Raw genomic sequence first — 22,408 nt, forward strand, 5'->3', positions numbered from 1 at the left:
GTCTGCTAGAACACAAGAATTCAAAAAATAATGAGCAGTAGATATAAATAGAACTCATTTACAGTTCAAGACACCTTAACACAGTCATAAAAATGAGCTGTTTCTCAAAGCTTAACTGTGCTTTAGGGCAACTATTGGACTGTTGAGCATGTGTTTACATGATCCAGGAAGACAGTGATCTGACCCCATACTGGTGTTCCTGAAATCTTAATTTGTAAATAAAAGCCCTTTTTTTTGGTAGCTTCTTTCTGCGGCATGCTGCCTCTTAGATTTATCCCATATGCTATCCTGGAACTTTCCTGTAGCTCCCTCCTTTCTTCATGTCTGCGCCATTGTATGCAGTGCCCTGTCCATTTTTGCCACCTCTGTGTTCTGTCTTACTTCTCAACTTTGCAAAAGAGGACTTATTTCTATGCTTATGTTGCCTGCTTAAGCACAGGCCAGAGAACAGTTTAAAAGTTCATGCCTGCTTTGAGCGGTTCCACATTTCCACACCATGATCAAGAGTATCTTGTTTCTCTGTAGAGTACAGCCACAATGGAAGCAGACCAAGGTTAGATATTTTTAGTAGTCCGTTTGCACTTGCTGCATAAAACTTTATGTCTTAAGAAGGACTTCCAACAATATTGTCCATGTGATGTTGTCTGTATTGTTTTCCAAGCATGAATGTAAAAAACCCAGAAAAATTGGGTCAACTGCAGGACAAGTGACTCATCCACACCTCCCTCTTCCAGTAAAGTAAATTACTCTCTACCTGAATAGTTACGATCTTATTTTGATTTTGAAAGTATTTTTTGCCATCTCTCTGGAGGATGTTACATCTTATACTAAGCCTCTATCTTTAACAATTATTGCTTCATAGTTCCCTAAGACATAATTATGGGATTTATATTTTTTCATTAAAATCCAGAAGCAGTTTCTTTTCAGCAAGAATGAATCTGTGATCAAATATGAACATCAAACATTAATTGAAATAACATATTTTTACAAGTATGAGAAGACCGTTCTAAGCCTTATCACTTGGAATTACCAGATTTGAATTACATATTAAGTTAGTACATAGTTCATTGTACTAAACTGCTGTCTAAGATACTCTAAACAGTGGTAGATTTAACTCTTTTTACTCAGTAATCTTCCTTTGATTTTTGTTTTCTGCCTTCATTATGACAAGCAGAATGCTTAAGATGATGATCCAGGAATTGGATCCAGTAATCTTATTAACAGTCTTTTAGATGACACATACATTTTCATGGAAAAATCTTAAAGCATCATAGTATTGAAATAACTCATATTAAAGGCCCATTTTACTATTTTAGCATTTACCTTATGTGAGCTAATTCACAGTTAATTCTATGCATCAATCATTTCTATTCAGGAATTCTCCTCACATTTCTCTAAAGTTAGAGAAACTTACTCAACAACATATTCACAGATTACCAAGGTACAATCACTCTGAAAAAAATGACACTTTCTCATTTACATTGTATGATTTTTTTTTTTTTATTGTCACTTTTTTGGGCTTATTGCAGATTTGCCTTTCTCCAGAAACAGAGGAAACTGTTACAAACAGTTTTGATTCCCATGTGTTTTTTTTTCTCACTTTCCGGAGGAAATTGCATGAGCAATGCAGTGTCCCCCAAAAACTGCATAAACCAAAGAAACCAATGATGGAAATACAATGAAAGAAGCATGAGATAATTAAAATCTAATTGCTCTCTTTATCTTTCTTTCTATCTTTTTTAATCAAAGAAATAGTTATCCTGAGTATAAAACATTCATAATTAAACCCAGCTCAAATGTGTTGTTAGGAAAAAAAAAAGGTTTTTTTCCTCTTAAGCTATTGCACAAGTCCCTAGAAGCTTTTCCTGCTAAATTATGTGCTTCTTCAATGACAATAACACTCATGAAGCTCTGAATGATCTTTTCTAATTGTGCATGTAGTGGTTATAATTTCAGCTAATTCTTTATGTGGAAAAAGGTACTTAATTCTTACTTTGCCAAGTTGGTAAGTCCAGACAGAGAATCAGCATCAATTTTGCTGATTTTGTTGCCATCAAGGTGAAGTTCAGTGAGGGATGGCGGAAGGCCTGAAAGAGAGAACATCATCAAATTGCCTTTGATAAAACTGAATTATCTTTTTTCAAAGGAATAGTGTTACACTGAGGCTCTTTTACAGTAACAAAAATATTTTTACTAGACATGACCAAGAACAATTCATGGAAGGATACAAGAAACTTTCAGAAACAAAGAAACTGAAAAAAGCTAGGAACAACTTATTTGACATCAAATACATCCAAGCTCCAGTTAATTCTTAAAAAGCAGCCAAATTATATTCTTCCCAGATATGAATTCTAGCCTTCATTATTCATTATATGAGAAAATAAACCCTTCATTTTAACTGGACCATCTATATACATACATCAACAAACATTTGACACCTAGATATTTATGAAATAATAGCAGTAGAAAATAAGATTATAAATACAGTGTAAAATAATTTTAATGTAATTTTAGGTAGGGCACATACTAGTTTGCAAATTCTGCTTGTCAGGAAAAAAAAACAAAACTGGAACCAAATATTTTAACTATCTGAGGTCCTTCAAAGGGACATCCAAAACAGGAAATCTAAGAAGAAAGCAATAACAACTAATATTAACTTTCAAAAACCTTTCAGCTATTTCAAAACAATTTGCTGGCTGAAGTTTGAATAAATCGAATATAATTTCCTCTGCATTGAAACCATTCTGGTTTCGTTTGTTTTTAATAGGTTGTATTAAAGTTGTTCTCATTTTGTAGCAATTTTCAATGAAGTACTTTAAAAATAGCAACCATTTCTGTTTTGTATAGGAATAGTATTTTTGGCTTCAAACCCACACTTGTGAAGAGCTGATTTTACGCTTCTAGAACTTCTGTTAGTTCTACATGAGTTTACATCTGTGTAATGTTGATCAGGCTCACAAACCAGACTTGGAGGAAGAAAGCATTCTTCCTCTTTATACTTCAGCTATGAGACAAGAAAAAAAAATAACATAAAATGACTTGGTTTTGATGGTGCAACTCTTATGGAGCTTCTCATAACAGAAAAATAAGATTTTCCAAACAAGAAAAGTCAACAGACAAAAAAATTAAGTAGTCAATTATTGGATGCTTTAAAGACTGACTCAAAAGGCTTCCATCATCAAATTTTTCCCAGCTGTCTAAAAATCACCACATTACACCTGCAGAAATCTTTGAAATCGTAATTGAATTTCTTACCTTTGGGGATGCTAGTAATGTTGGTGTCTGCAATACGGATGTAGGAAAGCCTCTTCATCCCCTGAAAAGCTCCATTTTCAATTCCTGAACTCTTGATTGGATTGGTGCCTAGCTCTGTCAACAAAACATGGTCATGAGCTGTGCTGCAGTGCAGATACCTATATCCCTCAGGTAAAAGCTATTTTGGAGGTATAATCTATTGGGATATTTCTTGACTTTCTACATAAAATCAGCAATTGAACAAAAACCAACATATTGAAAAAACAGAGTTGATTTTTTTAATAATTTCTCATGCTCATACCTAAGACAATCACTTGATTCAGTCCATTAAAGACAGCTTTCCTCAGTTTGGAGATATCATTCTCATGAGCCCGTATCTCCTGAAGAGACTTTGGCATGTTTTCTGGGAGTTCCTTCAGGTTGTTCTTGGACAGGTAAAGTCTTTCCAGTTTCTTCAGAGGAGCAAAAGCTAACGGGCTAATTTTGCTGATTTTATTGTTGACAAGGATCAATGCCTGTGGAATAATAATGAAGGAGATCTCAAGTGACCACTACAGAAATTATTTTAAGGAATGAAACATTAAAAAATAGTGTTCTCTTTCTAGTGTCTTTTGATGTCTTTTAATGATCAATCTAATGAGTTGAAGAAAATGCAGTGCAGTACCAAAACAAATAGATTAAGAACTTCTGAAAGCAGTGAACAACATATAAGGCCTACATTACAAATACAAGTGCTATCTCATTGTTGTGGTATATGCAGCTTCTGTTAACCTCCATAATTTATATCTAAGAGTAAGCAAATCTCTTCCATTTGAAAGGTGTGAAGAACAAGTCATTAACATTAAACTGTTGTTATCAGTTCTCTTTGATATTTGTTTCTGTTTTTGTTTATTCTGATACTTGTTATACCTTACCCATCTTTACACAACCATCCCAACCAGTGTTTCCTGAAGAGAAAATCCTGTGACTCAATACAAGTGAAGGCATAGTCTAGTTTAATAAAAATATTTATATCATCACCTCTCTGTTGTTAGTCTTATAGACTGCACTAATCAGATTTATGTTGGATAATAAAGTCTTTATTTTTTTCTTATTTTTGTAAGAATAACTTGGCATGGAAGAGGAGAAATCCGAATTGTCATACTCTAAGTCTTGCAGTTAGGGATCATGGACCATATTCATTCTGCCTAATATATAGGTTCCTAATCTAATTCTCACAATTGTGATGTATAGACTTAAAGTATCTCTAACCAAATTAGACCTCCATAAAAGTTCTGGTACATGTACTAGGCGGCCTCCACATTCCTTTGAAATTTTACATCATTGCTAACTCTCTTTTTGATTAACCAATTGTAACATAAAAAGGGAGAAGAAAGTCCCATTACTGCCAGAACAGTAATGTAGCTAATCGAAATTATTTTAGATATGATACGTTTGAGAATGAATCTTAGCATTCTATCTGTTCACCATGAACTTATCAGACTTAAAATGCTTCATATTTGTGCAGTGAATTAGGTAGAATGGTTTGCTTAAATATAGATATCAATGTGTATTTCTATTTCTATTTCTATTTCTATTTCTATTTCTATTTCTATTTCTATTTCTATTTCTATTTCTATTTCTATTTCTATTTCTATTTCTATTTCTATTTCTATTTCTATTTCTTTATACATTACTAGAGGATAGCTATAAAATATCTTTGTTCATTAAATTCATTATGCTCTTTTCAGAAACAGAAAGCAACAGTTGCTCCTAATCCACAAATTTTTATTTTGTATATACTATAGCTAACATCCAGTGTATTGTAATATACTTTTAGTACATTCAGAATTACACTTCAGTCTATTTCTTGAAGGAAAAATTGAGCATTCAGCTCTTTCCACACTCAGCTCAGTATTAAAACAGTGCCAAGAGTTATATCAGTATCTGTTACAGGACCTCTGTCACGCAAACTGAAAGAGAGGTGAGAAGGTAGTTTAAAATTATATTGGATGTGTGTTTTTTCCCTAATGGACTTGCAGATCATCCTGAGTAAGGCAAGCAGTGTGTTCTCTACATGGTTTCACTGAGTATACATAAACCTGAGCGTATCTGGTTTTAATTTTGTATGCTAGCTAGCAATAACATATTTGCAAGAGAACGTAGAAAAGGTCACTCACAGTTCAGCAGAATACTTCCCTAACAATAAACTTTTCCCAAAACAAATATATTGGTTAGAGGAAGTCATGGCCCCAGCTCTCCTGTCGGAGCCTGGGTTATAAGAACTACCATGAGAATACACGGGGTACACATGGGAGTATGATTTCCTGAGAGTTAACATTATCAGAATTGTGATACAGATGTAGATTCTGCCCATAGTGTGATACAAGTGCCACACAATATTAGGACAGGGGAAACAATCCAGTTATTATGAGGTGCACAGTCTGAATTATGAAGATGAGTCTCTTTCATTGTTTTTATCACAATAACTTAATAACTGAATGTGCTACTGCAAGTTACTTAGGAAAAGAAATAATTTTACCATGGATTTCTTTTCCATAGATACCTAAGATAACATTCAATATATTGAGACTCATCAGCACTTGAAATTTTTATCCTCATTCCTACTTTGTGCTAGTTGGCCATGTATTTCAGCTAAAAACCTGCTTTATCTTTTTGTCTTTTTTATTTGATTTACTTTAACTTTGTTGCCTTTTAGATTAAAAAATGCTTGGGCTATGACTATCACAGCTGATGACCAGATTTGAAATATTTCTTGCTGGAAATAGATAAATATACATTCAGCTAGGCCCTGCAATCTAAAAATTCTCTGAAGTTAAGAGGGTTGTTACAGCTCTTCAGAGCAGAAGTGTTATTCCTTACCAAAATCAGAATTTATCTAGGTATCTAGGATTAATCTGTTTTGCTTTGCCAATGCTTTCTCCTGAATATGATCATGTTATTTTTGGGGAAACAGAGAAATGTTTTTTTACACAAATATTCAGAAAGTCTCTCACTTAGAAATGATGGTACCTATCGAAGTTATATTTAAAAATGTTGATTGATGTAAGGTGGGAAGGTATAACAAGCCTGTAGTTTTCAACTTTTTTGTATCAGAATATCATTTCGCACTTATACCATGCTGTGCAAATCTCTGCTCCTGTTATTTTAAATCTGCCTTATTTTTCCATACTGTTGTGCAGCTGTAAAGAAGAAAAAATAAACCCACACATCAGAATTTGCAAGAGAAGTTTTACTGTCTCCCAGAGCACCAGCAAATAATGAGGATAACACACCAGCATAGCACCTGGCAAGCCATAACCCTGGGTTCCTTTCCTACTTCACAATAACTCTATTATATGCAAGACTTAAAGAATGATGTTATTAGCCTTGGAGCAGTGTTGTTTACTTTCCTCAGAACGTGCCCCGTATGGTTTGCATGTAACAAAAATTAAAACAAAACAAAATAAAATGAAAACTCAGAGGAATTTAGAGGTCAGTGAAAACAGGAACTTAGTGGAGAAAAACCTAGGGAAAACATCTGCAGGCAGTGTTATTGAAGAAGGGATGTTAGTCAGAAACATGCCACATGGACCAACTATCCTGAATAAAGCCCAGATGGCATGATGGGGCACTATATTCACCTTGTCAAAGGAGGTATAAATTTTTTGTACAGGACAAGAAGTACACTCAGTGAGAAATAAGTGCCAACATCAAAGTGCTGGAAGTGCTGGAGCCCCTGGTCAAGGATAGCACTTGCACCATTGCTGGTATGAAATGATTTGGCAGGCTGAAGAAACATGACAGCCTAGAAGAGAGACACAGGAACTTCTATCTTCTTCTACACTTCCATTTTTTTTTGAGAAAAAGATATTTCTTTTAAAATAAATGTAACCCTCCAAAAAACAAACAAACAAACAAACAAACAACCCTGAAGCACATCATCAGATCCCAATACAAAAGGATGAGCATACACGTGTATAGCTTTCAGCAGAACTTGATATGGCTGCTAAGGTATTTAGCCATAGGTATGAAAAGAGGAAATAAATAAATAAATAAATAAATAAATAGAAAATAAAGAGGCACAAATAAATCAGCTGTTAAAGTTATCACTTAGTCAGCTTAGAGGGTTCACAGTAATTTCCTTAGGATAAGTGAAAAATTAGGTTCCATCCTGATTCTCCTGAAATAAGTCCTTTTTCCCTTGTCATATATAATATGCAATACTGCACTGTAGGCATTGACTGTGTTATAATATGGCACTATGGTAATACCTGCAGACCACCTTATCATGACCAGGAGTTTAAGCAAAGTTTTAAGAAGAAAAAATATCCAACCTTTCCTCCAAAGGTGGCTTACTTTTTACTGAAAAAACTCTGAAATTACTGTAGTAAGAAAGAAAAATCACTGTATGACAGGAATAGATGCTGGCTTAGTTGAAGTCAGTGGGAGTCTGGCCATTTAGCTCCCTCTACCCTGGTTTGGACCTCAAATATTTATTCCCAAAACAATAAAGAGAATTCATAATTCAGGAAACTTTTGGAACGCTTGTTGGAAGACTTTTGTCAAAATACACCCTGACAAACTAGATGGAGTGTGTGGCAATCACGTAGGAACTAGCATAGGGTTGCTCTTGAGGTTACCAAAACTTACAATTTTTGCCCATTCTGGGACTGAGGAACAAAGGATTCTAGGGTTTTTTGTTGTTTTTTTTTTTTTTTGTTTGCTTCTTTAATTTCATTATCTGAGAATCTCAGGGGATTGTTCATCCCTACTTCTGTTCTTCTTAGTCTAGAGTAGGTTATGGTAAAAGGCCTGCCAAAATCAGAAGTGAACTGTAAAGCGACCAGCAAATTGTTATCAGACATAATACATGGTGATACATCTGTTTTGCCAGCTGGGGATGGTACTCTTACCTAACATCAGATCTTTAACGACACATGTGTCCTTCAGGGTTTAAACTGAAAAGTCAATCTGCTGCCCTGATGGAATTTCTTTCATTTCCTGGGTTATGTATTACATTATTACCTGTTTTTTATTACAGTTCTGTTAGGAACAGTAATGCCTTAAAAATCATAAGCTCAAGAGTCTGCCCCTAGCTTTTCTGCCAAATTATTAGGCATGTATGTATGCTTAGGAAAAAGAAAAAAAAAAACAAAGAACACCAAAATATGAACACTGCTAAACTTGAAGGAACCAAGAGCCCCTGAATCCAAGGAGGTCTCTGAATAGAAATCCAGATGTTATGTCTCCTGAAAGGCCCCTGATCTACAGTTAAGGCAGGAAAAGGATAAAGGTATAAAAAAATGATTGTGCAATTATACTTTATTTATTGTTACTTACAGTGTTTGGTAGGTTTTGGTAGAAACCCTACCAAACCTAACATCAAGTAGATATAGTAAGAAAGGCAAGGAAAAAGGAATGACATAAGTACAAGAAGGAAGAGATTAATGAACTGTGAGAGAAGGAGATGGTAAGGCATTGAAACAACAGCTTGTCAGTATAAATGAAAAAAGACTATGGAAAGCAGTTTGATCACATCCACAGCACCTTGTTGAATAATCACAAAGCCAAAGAGCCTGTGGCATATCTAGTTTGCATATACTTTGAGCTTTCACTGGTAAGTGTTATGTAACATGTTTTGCACAGATGACCAGAAAGAAGGTGGCTCTACATTTTGCTGCTCCAACAAAATTGAATTCTAATGTTCTGGAGTTCTAGAGAAACTTTCAACCCTGCCCTTGTCTACTGAGGCAAGTTTTTTGGTCATTAATTTTATCCTATTTACTTGTTTATTTTATTGCTGTAGTCTATAAATTTTCTTTTTTTTTTTATTAGTTAAGTATGTTGACTCTCTCTAGAATTTTAAGGACAACAGAGTATTTTCTTCTGGTGTTTTCCCTACCCTCTGCATATTAAAAATGTTTTCTGTGTTGTGGGTGCACTTTGCTTGGTTCAGTGAAAAATCTCATTACGTGTTAAGCACAATGCAAAGAAAAGTCTGAAGTTGTGACTGCTCTCTAAGGGAGTGCTGCATTTAAGAAAGATTAAGATTTGGGTTTTTCTCAGAATATTTTTGAGAAACCTACAGCTGCATCAAATGGAAAGGAAAAATGGTATGTCTCAGTCCTGGTAAGAATGTTTGTCATTGATGATAGTGGGAACTGTGTTAGAGCTAAAAACTGGACAGACATATCTGTCTTCGGTTTTTTACAGTATGCCGGTTGTTACTGATTCCTCATTCCGTGATGTGCAGAGCATTATGTCACTTAACCTCTCTTTTAATTGTCCCTGTGAAAAGGGAATTGGAGCTGTAATGAGTCATCAGAAGACTGTGTTATTTTTAAAACATTTTCTGATCTCTTAAGATCTTTCCTGCATCCTTGGGAGGTGTTTTTAGAACTCTTCAGTTTATCTGGGCTCTTGTCCTTCCACAAGAAAGGACATAAAAACCAAAAAAAGAAGTGCATGACAATTTTCTAGTGCAATACATATTTTTTTCATCTGATATTACTGCAAAGAATGTTGCATTGATTTTCCCATACATTTAGTGTTCCTTAAACCTTATATGTGGATATGGTCATAATCTTAAGTCCAAGTTTAAATCCTTTATCTGTTTCATGCAAGTCTTCTCTTTCAATATAAATACAACTAGTTTTAGCACTGTTGTACACACAATCATGGCTTTGCATATCTTAAATGAACTAATGTTCCATTTGATTTCTGACCAATAGTGCATTAGATTTCCTTTGCTGCACTAGCTCTGTGCCACTGAAAAATTCACATTGGAAAAGCATAAAGTCACTAATCTGTTGTTTGTGATGTTCTTATAGTGATCTAACACACAGTAGTCCCTTTTACCTCTTTTTCCAAGTGCCAGGCATTATGCTGGTTTGCTTTGGCTTTGCCACACAGCATGAAACTTCATGTGCTGTTTTTGCAGACTCCTCCTTCACTCTCCATGAGGGCTTACTCATGTAGTATTTTGGATTCTTTATTGTGTCCATGGGGTCAAAGCACTGTACTCTATCCAGAAGAATCAGCCTGCCAGGAAAATGCTAACAGTTTCATAGATTTTTTTTTCCTAGCTTTGCCAATTGCACTTCACTGATTGTTTTGCCATAGGTCTAAATCATAAGCAAGTTTTTACATAGTATCAGACAGTTTTCTGAAACTGCAAAATTCAGTCTTTGGCCCTAGAAAAAGTTTATCTTCAATTTTTTTCCCTATTCTCCCAAGCGTTCTTGTAAAAAAAAAAAAAAATCTTATCTTTCATTATGGAATACTGTGAAGTCTCACTGAATTTTAATTGGACAACATTTATAGTTTAGCCACTTTTTCCTGGATAAATTTAAAACTATAAAAATATCAAGTCCACCAAAACTGTTGACTCTGGTGTCTTCTGGCAGGCATCTATTATTTGGAGATAAATTTTCCCTTAGTTGCATACTTTTCTAATGGCTTGCTATATTTCCACAGCTGGAAATTTTAACTACACTTTTACCCTCTCAGGAAAATTTTCTGATACAAAGAATGTTTTTATACATACTAATTTCTATTTAATTTACATATCTGGGTGTTGTACACTTAGAGTACAGTTACATTTTTGCTGAAAAAGAAGCCATGGGCAAATAATAGGTAGATCCTTTGTTTTCTTCTTATTCATCTTCATTTTAGTAGAAATGGAACTTTAGGTTCAGCTCAACTTGTTAATGAAAATATCTTATAAAACTATTCCAACTAGGGCTGGTCATGTCTATAGGAATCAGGAAAGAATTTAAGGGACTTTTCAAAAAGAAAAAAAGTGAATTGAACTGAATGTTCAATATTTTTTTCAAGATCTATGAAAACTGAGACATAGGAATTATTCCTTTAATTACTTTCTGCAAGATGTTAAATGGCGTTAAATCCAGCTGGAGGCCATTTATAAGTGGTGTTCTCCAGGGCTCGGTGCTAGTTCCAGCCCTGTTCAATGTCTTTATCCATGGCCTGGATGAAGGCTTTGAGTGCACCCTTAGCAAGTTTACAGACAATACTAAGGTGGGTGGAAGCGTGGGTCTGCTGGAGGGTAGGGATGCTCTGCAAAGGGATCTGAACAGGCTGGACTACCGGGCTGGGACCAATGGCATGACGTTTAACAAGACCAAATGCTGAGTCCTGCACTTGGGGCACAACCACCCTACAGACTAGGAGACGTCTGGCTGGAAAGCTGCCTGGAGGAGAGGGACCTGGGGGTGTTGGTTGACAACCGACTGAACATGAGCCAGCAGTGTGCCCAGGTGGCCAAGAAGGCCAATGGCATCTTGGCTTGTATCAGAAACGGCGTGACCAGCAGGTCCAGGGAGATTATTCTCCCTCTGTACTCAGCACTGGTGAGACCGTTCCTCGAATCCTGTGTTCAGTTCTGGGCCCCTCACCACAAGAAGGATGTTAAGGCTCTGGAGTGAGTCCAGAGAAGAGCAATGAAGCTGGTGAAGGGGCTGGAGAACAGGCCTTATGAGAAACGGCTGAGAGAGCTGAGGTTGTTTAGCCTGGAGAAGAGGAGGCTGAGGGGTGACCTCATTGCTCTCTACAACTACCTGAAAGGAGGTTGTGGAGAGGAGGGTGCTGGCCTCTTCTTCTCCCAAGTGACAGGGGACAGGACAAGAGGGAATGGCCTCAAGCTCCACCAGGGAAGGTTCAGGCTGGACATTAGGAAAAAATCTTTCATGGAAAGGGTCATTGGGCACTGGAACAGGCTGCCCAGGGAGGTGGTTTAGTCGCCTTCCCTGGAGGTGTTTAAGGCACGTCTGGACAAGGTGCTGAGGGGCATGGTTTAGTATATGGTAGGAATGGTTGGACTCGATGATCTGATGGGTCTTTTCCAATCTGGTGATTATATGATTCTACGTTATCTGCAGTTGCTGAAAATTTTAGATTTTGGAACAATAATACCAATATTTTAAGTAAATCTTCCTGGTTTAGTAGAATATAAGAAATTTTAGTAAAATCTAAGAAGTCTAGAAACTTTTGTACATCACACAGTCAAGTGTAACAGTGTAACATTCCATATTTATCGGAGAACACAATTTAAAACATATACATTAAATACATGCACACACACATACCTCCTTAAAACACAAGTGACAATGGATCTCCGTCAGCAACAAACTTTTTAAGTTATTTTTATCTAAAAATAATATCCATTTTCACTCTGAGTTTGAAGACTATTTAATCACAAAGTGGGAAATGGGAATAACTCTCTGATATCTTGTGATATTGCACAAGAAGAAAGATGTCTCCTGAAAGTAGAGTTGGTGCCCAGTTATATACATGTAATGCATGACTAAATTATTATTTTGGGAGAAAATGAGAGGATAATTATTTGTTCTTGAATAACTCCAGGAAAACAGTATTGTCTTGAAGGTCATTTGTTAAAACTTGCATTCCTGTTGTCACTTTCCTGAACCATTTCTACTGATTCACAAGCTCGGTAATTTTGCAAATAAGATACATAAATAATCTCTAACCTGAAGAGTTACCTATTTAATTCACAACTAAAAAAAAAAAAATCCATAGAGAACATCAATGAGATTATATAGTTCACAACAGCTTAATTCACAGCAGGATGTATAACAGACACCTGAGTTGAGTGCCAAGTATGCAGAAGTCACTGGGGGCAGTGCTTTTCATCTAAAATACCATGCTCTGATTCATTTAATGGTGTGTCATGAAAAAGGATTTTGAAAATAATAATTTCATTAACAAGACGTCTCTTTTTTAGCACCTTGTCAATAATCCTCACTGAAATCACAGGACTTTACATGGTGGAAGCAAACAAAGCAAGCGGGCAGGAATTAGGGTGCTGAATCTCTACAGCAGTCAAGCAGAATGATTTAAAAAATTCTGAGATACAAGTTACCTAATTCTAAAATGAAATCTGATGACATGTGATGTAGAAACACCTACTTCTTTTTCTTGACTGTTGAGGTTATCTATGTCACTAACTCAAGTATATACACCTATGCTAAAATTAGGTGACCTCAAGATGATCTACTCATGCAGCTCCATGCACTATGGACAGACTGGCATTGTGCCTATTCCTAGATTTTTTTTAAGATTTCTCTTCTTGATGTTGCATTAAAAGAAGAATTTAAGAGGCAATTTGGATGTAATTAAGGCAATAAATGTTTATAGGATTTTTTTTCCAAGCATGAGTGGCTGACTGAAAATTCTTGTTTGAAACAATGCCTATTTGGGTGCTGTCAGTGGCATCATGAACAGATAAAAGAAGAGGGTGGGTTTCTTGATTGTGAATGAAAATTACAGAATAGAAGGAGGCTGAGAAGAACCAGGAAAGCTAAGCCAAGTAGTTTATATTGTTTATAAACAAAAAGGATCAAATAATATACAGAACAAATTAAGTTGATGAAAAGCTAGAGGAATCATTTTCAGAAATATGCCCGAGTTGGAGTATTACTTTCAAAGGCAGAGAAGTATTAGCCTTTTTCTAATTTGGAAAGAAAGCTATTTAAACCAAATTTAGACAAGACAATGAGGTATGAATTTTAAGAAGATGATTAAAAAGTATAGAAGTGAAGGAGAAGGACCTCAGACAGACACAAAAATTTAGAGAAAGAGGAAAGTAGTTGTCTGATGGAAACTTGGAAAAAAGTGAACTAGAAAAAAAAAGGCAGTCACAGAAACCAGGGAAGGAAAATATTTCAGAAAAGAGGAAAGCAGACAGCAGTGTTGGAAAAGAGTAGCAGGGAAAAGGACAGTTTTGCTAGGAGGAGGTTATTGAAAAAAACACAATTTCATTGTAGTGCTGGAAGCAGAAGATTGATTTGAAAAAGTTCTTGAGGTATAATTAGTACAGAATAATTGCTGAAAAACATGATATATACAGATCCCTGTGAACTCAGAGGTGGGAGGGAAAGGAATACAGTAATGGGTAAGTGAGATGGCAGGGCTGAAATGGATTTTCTTTTTAAATAGAAACAACCAAGTCAGTGTGCCAGAGAGACTGAAAACATAAATAAATAGGCGAGAGAAGCTGTGATGAAGATTAGGAGACTGAATAGACAGGAGATAGGTGTGAAGAGCTGAAAAGAGCTGGAAAATTTCTGTGGTAGGAAAAGAGATTTTGCAGTAGAGGAGTGGGAAAGGAAATCAATAGGCTGAGCTGGTGGAAGAAGAACACAGCATTTAATCAGTTTTCCTTAAAAACCTGTTTTTCGGTTTGTTTTTGGGTTTTTTTCTGGCAAATGCTAGTTTATTTATACACTTACATGAAGATTCTTCAAGTTCTTGAAATCTCCTTCTTTAATTTCAGTGATTTTGTTATTCTGTAAGTCCAGGAGAGTTGTGTCAGGAGGAAGGTCCCTTGGCACTTTTTCCAGACCTAGTGACAGTGAAAAGAATAAACAATTCACTTTGAAAGAAACTTTTAATAGGGGTCAGTACTTTTCTTAGCAGCATTTGCCTTTAAATAAACAACATTTCTAGAACTCATTTCCTGAAGAAGCTTATGAAGATTTATCTGAAAGTACTCCTGTCTCTAGCCAGTCAAAAGGAGTTTTATTTTCCTACATGAAATCAGAATTTATTTATTCATATTTTCATTATGCCCTTTTCTGAGAATGTATCTGCATTGCAGCTTGAGAAAAAGAATTGAGTTTGAGAAAATTACTTCTAGCATATTTAATTCTGAATTGTGCGAATAAAAATTGCTTTCAGAAAGAGGTATGGTATTTATTAATTCCACTGTGTGTTAGCTTTTGTGGACAGAGAACATTTCCTGCTATTTAAAAGGTAGTAGACATTTTTTTAAAGAAGCAGGATAGTTAATTATAATCATTTCCAGAAAAAATACTGTTTGTTTGAGAGTAACTGAATAACTTACAGTAAAGTCCACCTTAAAAAAAACAACAATTCACCTCCCCCCTTTTCTTCAATCCGAAACTATGTCCAAGCTTTCTGGAGAACAAATCTCTTGGTTTCACTACAACTGCCAAAAGAACATCAGACAGTTTAAATTAAAGACTCTCTTTGGGACTATTTTCTGAATAGCTGATATGTAAGTCCAATGAAGTCATGGAAATGAAATTATTTAGTGTTAAATAACACTTACTTTACCCAGCCTTCCTTTCATACTGTGACTTGGAATAGAGCAAATCTTTTATAGCCATTCTGATTTACCACAAAATTAAAACGTTCTTTCCTAACCAGACCTAGTTTTTTTAAAACAGAATGTGAAATGGTAAATGAATGGTTGGTAAGAAAACTTATAGATACTAATAATGTCTTTATATGGGCATTTAAAGCAGTGCACTTCTTTGGGTAGAACAAGTCCTTTTACCAGTAAAGTTTTTAACAAATATTTCTGAAGCTATAGTTGAACTTTCTTGGGAAAGTTCTGTCTGCAAGTATTGCCAGTGTCTTCCCAGTATGATGGTGAACTGCATGATGTTGTTCTCACATGAAATACATATCTATATATGTTATCTTCTTAAACTTCTTTAAACATCTTTTTAAACCTTATTTTAATCTCAAGCATGGCATTGCAAACACAATGAGATATGTTTGCCTAGAGATACTGTATGCTTTGTCCATAAAGATTGTGGAATATTTATCCTTGGAGTTATTAAAAATTGACTGGACACAGCTGTAAGCAACCTGATATAGCTGAGCTTGCTTTAGCAGAGGACTGGACCAGGCAAACTCAAGAGGTGACCTCCAAACTCAGAAATTCTATGATTCTGTGATGTTTATTGTTCATAAAAAATATGTGTATACACTAGGAATGTAAGTTTCCGTGTTAAAATCCAAAGTGAAGCAAAAGTTCTCTTTCAATCTATTTCAGAATATATATGCATGGTAAAAAAATGGTTGGCTCTTATGTGGAAAGATTATGGCAAATCATGAAAAGTAGTATTTGTTTGGTACTACATTTAAAGCTTTTAACCTACATAAAAAGCACTATTCCATAGTTTCTGCTATAAAACTTTACCATAAACTTTAGAGAAATCACAGTGATAAGTACTGAAGCTTTTTACTACAATTAGTGACACACTAAGAATTCATTATAGATTTAGCTATGTTCTTAAATATGTCTGCATGAAGATCAGGCCTCCAATTTGTCTTTAGGTTCTTGGTCTGAATCTTCTGAAGTGTTCAGACTCCAACAGATCCTACTGGTGTCTGCTACTGCTATTTTGTGCTCAGCACTTTGCTTAGCAAATTCTGTAAACAAGACTATTTTTTTGGTTATCTATATAAGGGCAAAAAGATGTCCAAACATTTGAAAAGTGTTTATGTCTTCTGATCTTACTTTTGAATTTATAATATTTGTTCATATAGAACGTATTCTGTGGTCCTACCATTAAAAAGTTTGGTTTCTGAATTTAAAAAATAACCTAGCTGCACTTTCTGATTTGTTTTCCCACCAATAAGTTCTCTAACATTAGCTGGAAAAATTATTAAAATATTTTGATCTGATATTTTAACAAAACTGAGTATAATACAGATTAAACTGGCTGAGTTTTAATCACACCAGCACTCAAGTTTTTAAAAGCCCTATTATACACGCTGGGATGAATTAGTAAAGGTTTCTACTATACATAAAATGACAAAAGCTAAAGTTCACATGTCATTCTTTTCATCTTACTCATGTTCAGTACTTGAAGATATGATACAGATTAAGGTTCTTCATGTTACTATAACAACCTTTCTTCATTCAGACGTGGACTTCATTTTACTGAAGGCAGTTCCGAAACTCTCATTGCTTTCATAAGTTTAGGACTAGAGTCCCTATAAAAATGTGATACCATATAATTTGTATGTTGATTGTCTTTGGACAGTTTCTGTCCTCAGTGGACAGGAATGATGTCAGCAACTAAAATTTCTGTCCCAAAAAGCACTACTTTGTCAAGATCATAATTTTTTTTTATAAGAAGCTTTTACAGTCTAGCAACTTTTATAACATTTTTTCACAGACAAATAAAAAAGAGACTTAATTATTTGTAATCAATACAATATTACTATGCTCTGGTTGTCACTACATTTGTCTTAGCAGAGTGGTACCTGTAAATAACTCCTTATGGGAGGGGACATGAGAGCTATACAACTGTTCTTTATGTGATGTTCTTGGGACATTGTAAGAAATCTTGGATTGTCACCGAAGGGATAATTTGCCAGAGACTAAACTTCAAACTAAATTTCCAACTGTACATACCAGTCTTCACATGTCAATTTTAAAGGCTGAGGTCTTATCACTAAATAAAGTAGAACTAATATTTTCTCAGAGCAGTGAAGTCGAACTTTAAATGTTTCATATTATAAAGATAAGACAAACTTAATAACCAGGTATCCATTTGTGAAAAGTAATTTATAGAAGCTTCCAATCTTGTACTAGAAGAATGTACAATACAACAATTAGCTTTGCTTGCAATTATAATTGCCATCCCTTTAAGTGTAGAACTTGTTTTATTACCTCTCTCATCTATATTATTATGCGCTTCCTGAAGCTCTTTTTAAAAATGTTTCAAACAAAAATATAGAAATTATGTCTGAGTTTTGAAGAACAAAGCACAGAAGACTACAGGATGCACCCCAGGTCCTGGAGAGACATTGCATTGTCATCAAGCAGTTTAGTACATTCTCTGGATGAAAGTTACATCAACTGGGGCTTTCCACTGGAGAAAGAGTTCATAAAGAGATCTGGACACCGCCTTGTAAAATCAGCAACTAAATAATTCAGGAATAAGCTGTGTCTGAGGTGTGGACTGGATCCAAGTGTTTCACCACTTGTCACATCTACATTGGCTTCAAGAGCAGTGCTTAAGCTTGCAGGGCCAGGACTCTGTGAAGGTAATGTATATCTAGATAGATACAGGTAGGAGGAGTACTGATGTAGCTCAGACTGAAGATTACATGCCTGGAGAGCAAATCTTCGAACTTTTCTGGTCAGGACAGGTCAATAGGCAGTCAGTTCAGATGAATGAAGAGCCTGAACTAACAGCATGACAGAATTTAAACCAAATCAAGAAAATCGTAATCCCACCAGAAGCCGAAATGTTTCTTGGCTCCTGACATAGAATGACCATTTCCTAGGAGGATTTTTTGATTCCTCTCTCTGGGAGATCGAAAAGTTTAGAGGGGAACTGTGGGTTGTCCTTATTACTCTTTTCTGAGAAACTCAAATGATGCCCATGTATTTCTGAAGCCATGCTGTACAGTAAGACTGCACATCCACCCACAAATGCCTTCCAGTGATATTTATGTAATACCAACTGAAAGGGGAACTGGTGTAGACAAATGTCAACTGAGTCACCTCTCAATCACTTTAAGAACAATTTACATAAGTATTTCATTTCTCGGCTTTTATACATTAAGTCTTGCTTTATAAAAAGCCATATGAAAATCTCTCTTAGCAGTCTGACTTTTTGTATGAATAATCAGTATTACACAGTTCAGTATTCAGTTCCCTGGAAATATTTCAGGCCTCTAGTTTCTAATATTAACTTATAACTGATTAAAGGGTTAGTTTCTAGTTAGGTTCTTCAGCCCTTCCGACTGTATATTATATCAGATATACTTATGTCTTTATTTATTAAGTATAAATAAATAAATTTAAGTCAGTTATTACTTAAGTTGGTAATTATATATATATATATAAAAATTTATGTATATATTCTACTTATTAGTATAGTTCTGCCATTTCAAGATCCTGAAATTAAGAGCCTAAAGATTCTGGAAATATAAGAGATTTAATAAACCTATTCATGTGTCCTTAGTCATAAAAACCTCTTCAATTTGCACTAAAATATTTCTTTGGGAGAAACCATTTCTTACAGAAGCCATCAGTTCCTGCAGCACAGGACAGATCTGTAGTATTCTCTGCAGATTTCTATAAGTAGAAATTTTCTTCTGTTCTATGTTATCAAACTGTAGAACTCAACTTCCCAACAGTGTACATGCAAGTGTGTAAAAATGCATGCATATGAAAACACAGAAAGAGCAGAACATGTTGTAAAACCACAAAATGTGGGGGATGGGGGAAGTGTGCAAGTAAGCCTGAAATACTTCCTTTTGTTAGTCAGGATCAGCTGAACATTTATTACCTCTGGCAGAAGTTTTCTTTACTTTTTTTTATACTAGTCGCTACACCACAGATTTTTGAAATAACAAACAGAATCAAAATGGATTCATCAAAATCCAGCAAAGCTGGACCATCAATGAATTTCTTTCATGCAAACAAGAAGAGTTTACACTCCCTTTTAAAAGCACTGAAAGGCTCACCTAGAAAATGTTTGGTTGGGAGAGTTTTACAGAACCACAATCCCTCCTGAGTGGAAGGATGTGGAAGGTGGTAACTGCAGAAATCAGGCTTGTTCTTGGATTCTGTCCACGTGGGCTGTAGATTTTTCTCATGATTTTTTAAGTGAATTACAGTGTCTGGCTGTGTGGCTGTGATTGCCTCACCTCCTGGAGAGGATTGAAGACTGATGGGTCTGGAGATTCTATGAGATCAGAAATTAGGCAGAGAAGAGCCAAAGCTGGTATAATTCTATCCTTATCCAGTCCCCAAGAGGGCAGCATTCGGTGCCTAGCCACCTGCTGTGTAGCCTTGCACCAGCCTAACTAGCATATGCTGCCATTTAGCCAACCAAACAGGTGTAGGAGATGTAAGAAGCATTTGGGAATAGTGTGGAGCCTAAGGGAGGTTAGGGGGTTTGCTATACTTTTGCAGCTGAGGGAATAACCTGCTTAGCTACAGGAGCTGTGATCAAGCAGACGTGTAACTTTTTAACCCACAAAAGGAGACGGGTGGCTTTTGAACCCTCCTTGTTACGAAGGACTTTAAGTCTGCCACTCCAGTTGCTCAGAACTGAGAGCCATAAGTTACTTTGCAGCTTGGCATGGAGCCTTGTTTCTGTTGAAGCCATACGACTTTGCAGAAAAGGAATGTAAGATTTATGGGGCCAGCAAGGGAGACTAAGCAAATGGGTGCCTGAGTCTGTAGCCCAGACATGAGGGCACTTCCCTGAGAATGGCATCTTTGCAACACTGAGACCACATAGTCAAAATAATGAATATGTGAACAGTGCCAATTATAAACTTTAACAACGCAATGGAGTTTGTGGCTTGTTTTTTTTGGTGGTTTTTTTTTTGTGTGTGTGTGTATTTGTTCATGGTTTTTCTCTTTCACCTAACAATTTTACAACAACCAGGGATGAGGCTTTTGCCTCTAAGTAAACCCTCCCCCATTTGGAAAGAAGGGGCCAAAAGGCAGTGAGACATCTGAATGCTGTAGCTCAGATACATGTGTTATTATATTGCAACACTCATTATTGTTATCACAGGGGTCATAAAATCGGGCTCTTTTCAAGTCTGCTTCAGTTTCCTCAAACAGCTACTGCCTCATGAAGAATTTGGGCTGAGCTACATATAATTCCCAACCACGATATCAGTGGCTGCTCTCCTGGTGGAGGCAGCCTCTCCAGCAGCTGCCTGTGCTGCTGTGTTCTCTTCTCTGCGTGCTCTCCTCTGCTCCAAACCCAGATCTGCTGCATCTCACTGAGGGGTAGCAACCCTCATGGGGGTGAATGCCCTTAGTAATGCCCTGAGTGGACGCTGGGATGAATGAGGTGAATGGCAAGATTACAGGGTCAGGATACTCAGTATGGAAAATAAGAGAAATCAAGAACTGCTTTCTGGAGGAAGCTTAACCCAGCTTCGAATGCTTTGACTTAGAAATATTCACTGACACTTTCTCAGGCTACTCACTTCAGTATTTACTGGAAATTTCTTCTTTATTGTGTGGGATTTTCAAATAAGAGTAAATTCATTACTTGCATCTGACCATCCTTAAAATAGGAAATAATTGTCTTCACAGAGAAATATTTACAGTCTCCTTCTCTCTCACACACTTTGAAAGTTTTTTCTCCACCTTCCCTTCATTTGCTATAGAATAAACAGTAATAATTAAAAAATATTAAAAGATGAATAATTAGAGAATCATTTCTGTCAAGTGATTTTCCTAAAAGATAAAAACCCAGGGTCCATTGTAATACAGGAAACTATAAATACATATTTTCAAAGGTTATTCATAACCATTTTTCAGACTTGTTTTCTGTTCTACAATCCATAACTGTCATGTTGCATTAAGATCCATTTTGGACTTGTTTTTTATCACAGATTATTATTTTTGTGTATTTCTGACCCTTCCCATAGGAAAAAAACAGGAAACTGAACTCCAGCCCCTTGCTGAGGTGGCCTCTCACAAACCAAACCTACTGACACGCTGCTACTCTGAGTTTTTTCCAAACATTTACAACATTTTTTCCTAGAACAGAATATGGAACATAGGAAACCAGAAACACATTCAAAAATTATGATAAAATGCATATTTCTCCACTATGATGGTACTAAGAATTATTAAAATCCTAGCAAAAGTTTAAAAATGAGTGCATTACTGTAACTGCTCATTTCAATCTCCACCCACTCTCCATAGTGAATGCATATTTCAAAGTATAACGGATATTGCAGGCTACAGATGTTATGAATTATTTTTCAAAGCTAGTCACATTTTTGGTACAGATAGATTCAGCCTCCTACTCCAAAAGCTAATACCTAAGAGTAATGATGTCTTCTTGAAACTGAAAAATCAAGCAACTTCCATTTCTGTGTTCTTTCTAACTGACTTTTAATTTCAAAGGTCTGGAAAGTACATGCCTTCTCAAGAAGCATAGAAGCATTTTAAAAAGGCACAAAAATACTCTAAAATAATCAGGAAACTTCAAGGATTAAGACATTAAGTAAAAAAAAAAAACCAAAACCAAAAATAAGTTTTCTGAACTCCTAGAATTTCCAGCTTTACATTTTCCACTGTCATGGTTACAGACACAAAATATCCCATCAGAGTACAGCAACTGTCTTGTGTGATTCATGCAATCTGCCAGTACTATGTGCATAATGGTTTTAGTCAAAGCGGATGCAGTGCACGTGTACTATCTATGAGTACTCATGAATTAAGGTGAAATATTTATTTCTTATGAGTATTTACAGTAGTCAGAAAAGAGCATTTTAGTGACTCAGAAAACTGAGTATTATCTAACATACTGAATTTTTAATTCTCCTTTGGAGTAATACAGTTTGATGTTTGCCTGGCTTTCAGTTTAAGCATCAGGCA

At 35.7% G+C, this 22,408-nt stretch overlaps 1 protein-coding gene across 1 annotated transcript in view; it reads right to left on the reverse strand.

Moving 5' to 3' along the window:
• DCN (decorin) overlaps positions 1-22,408 on the reverse strand; it is a 38,920-nt gene that overhangs the window by 4,241 nt on the left and 12,271 nt on the right. Inside the window, exons 3-6 of the mRNA XM_069858606.1 lie at positions 14,505-14,617; positions 3,557-3,770; positions 3,256-3,369; positions 1,994-2,087 (exon numbers count right to left, since the gene is read on the reverse strand). Of these exons, the coding sequence (XP_069714707.1) occupies positions 1,994-2,087; positions 3,256-3,369; positions 3,557-3,770; positions 14,505-14,617 (535 nt within the window). The remainder of the gene's footprint in view (positions 1-1,993; positions 2,088-3,255; positions 3,370-3,556; positions 3,771-14,504; positions 14,618-22,408) is intronic.

This window comes from Phaenicophaeus curvirostris, chromosome 1, assembly GCF_032191515.1.
Source record: "Phaenicophaeus curvirostris isolate KB17595 chromosome 1, BPBGC_Pcur_1.0, whole genome shotgun sequence".
In the NCBI taxonomy this organism is placed as follows: Eukaryota; Metazoa; Chordata; class Aves; order Cuculiformes; family Cuculidae; genus Phaenicophaeus; species Phaenicophaeus curvirostris.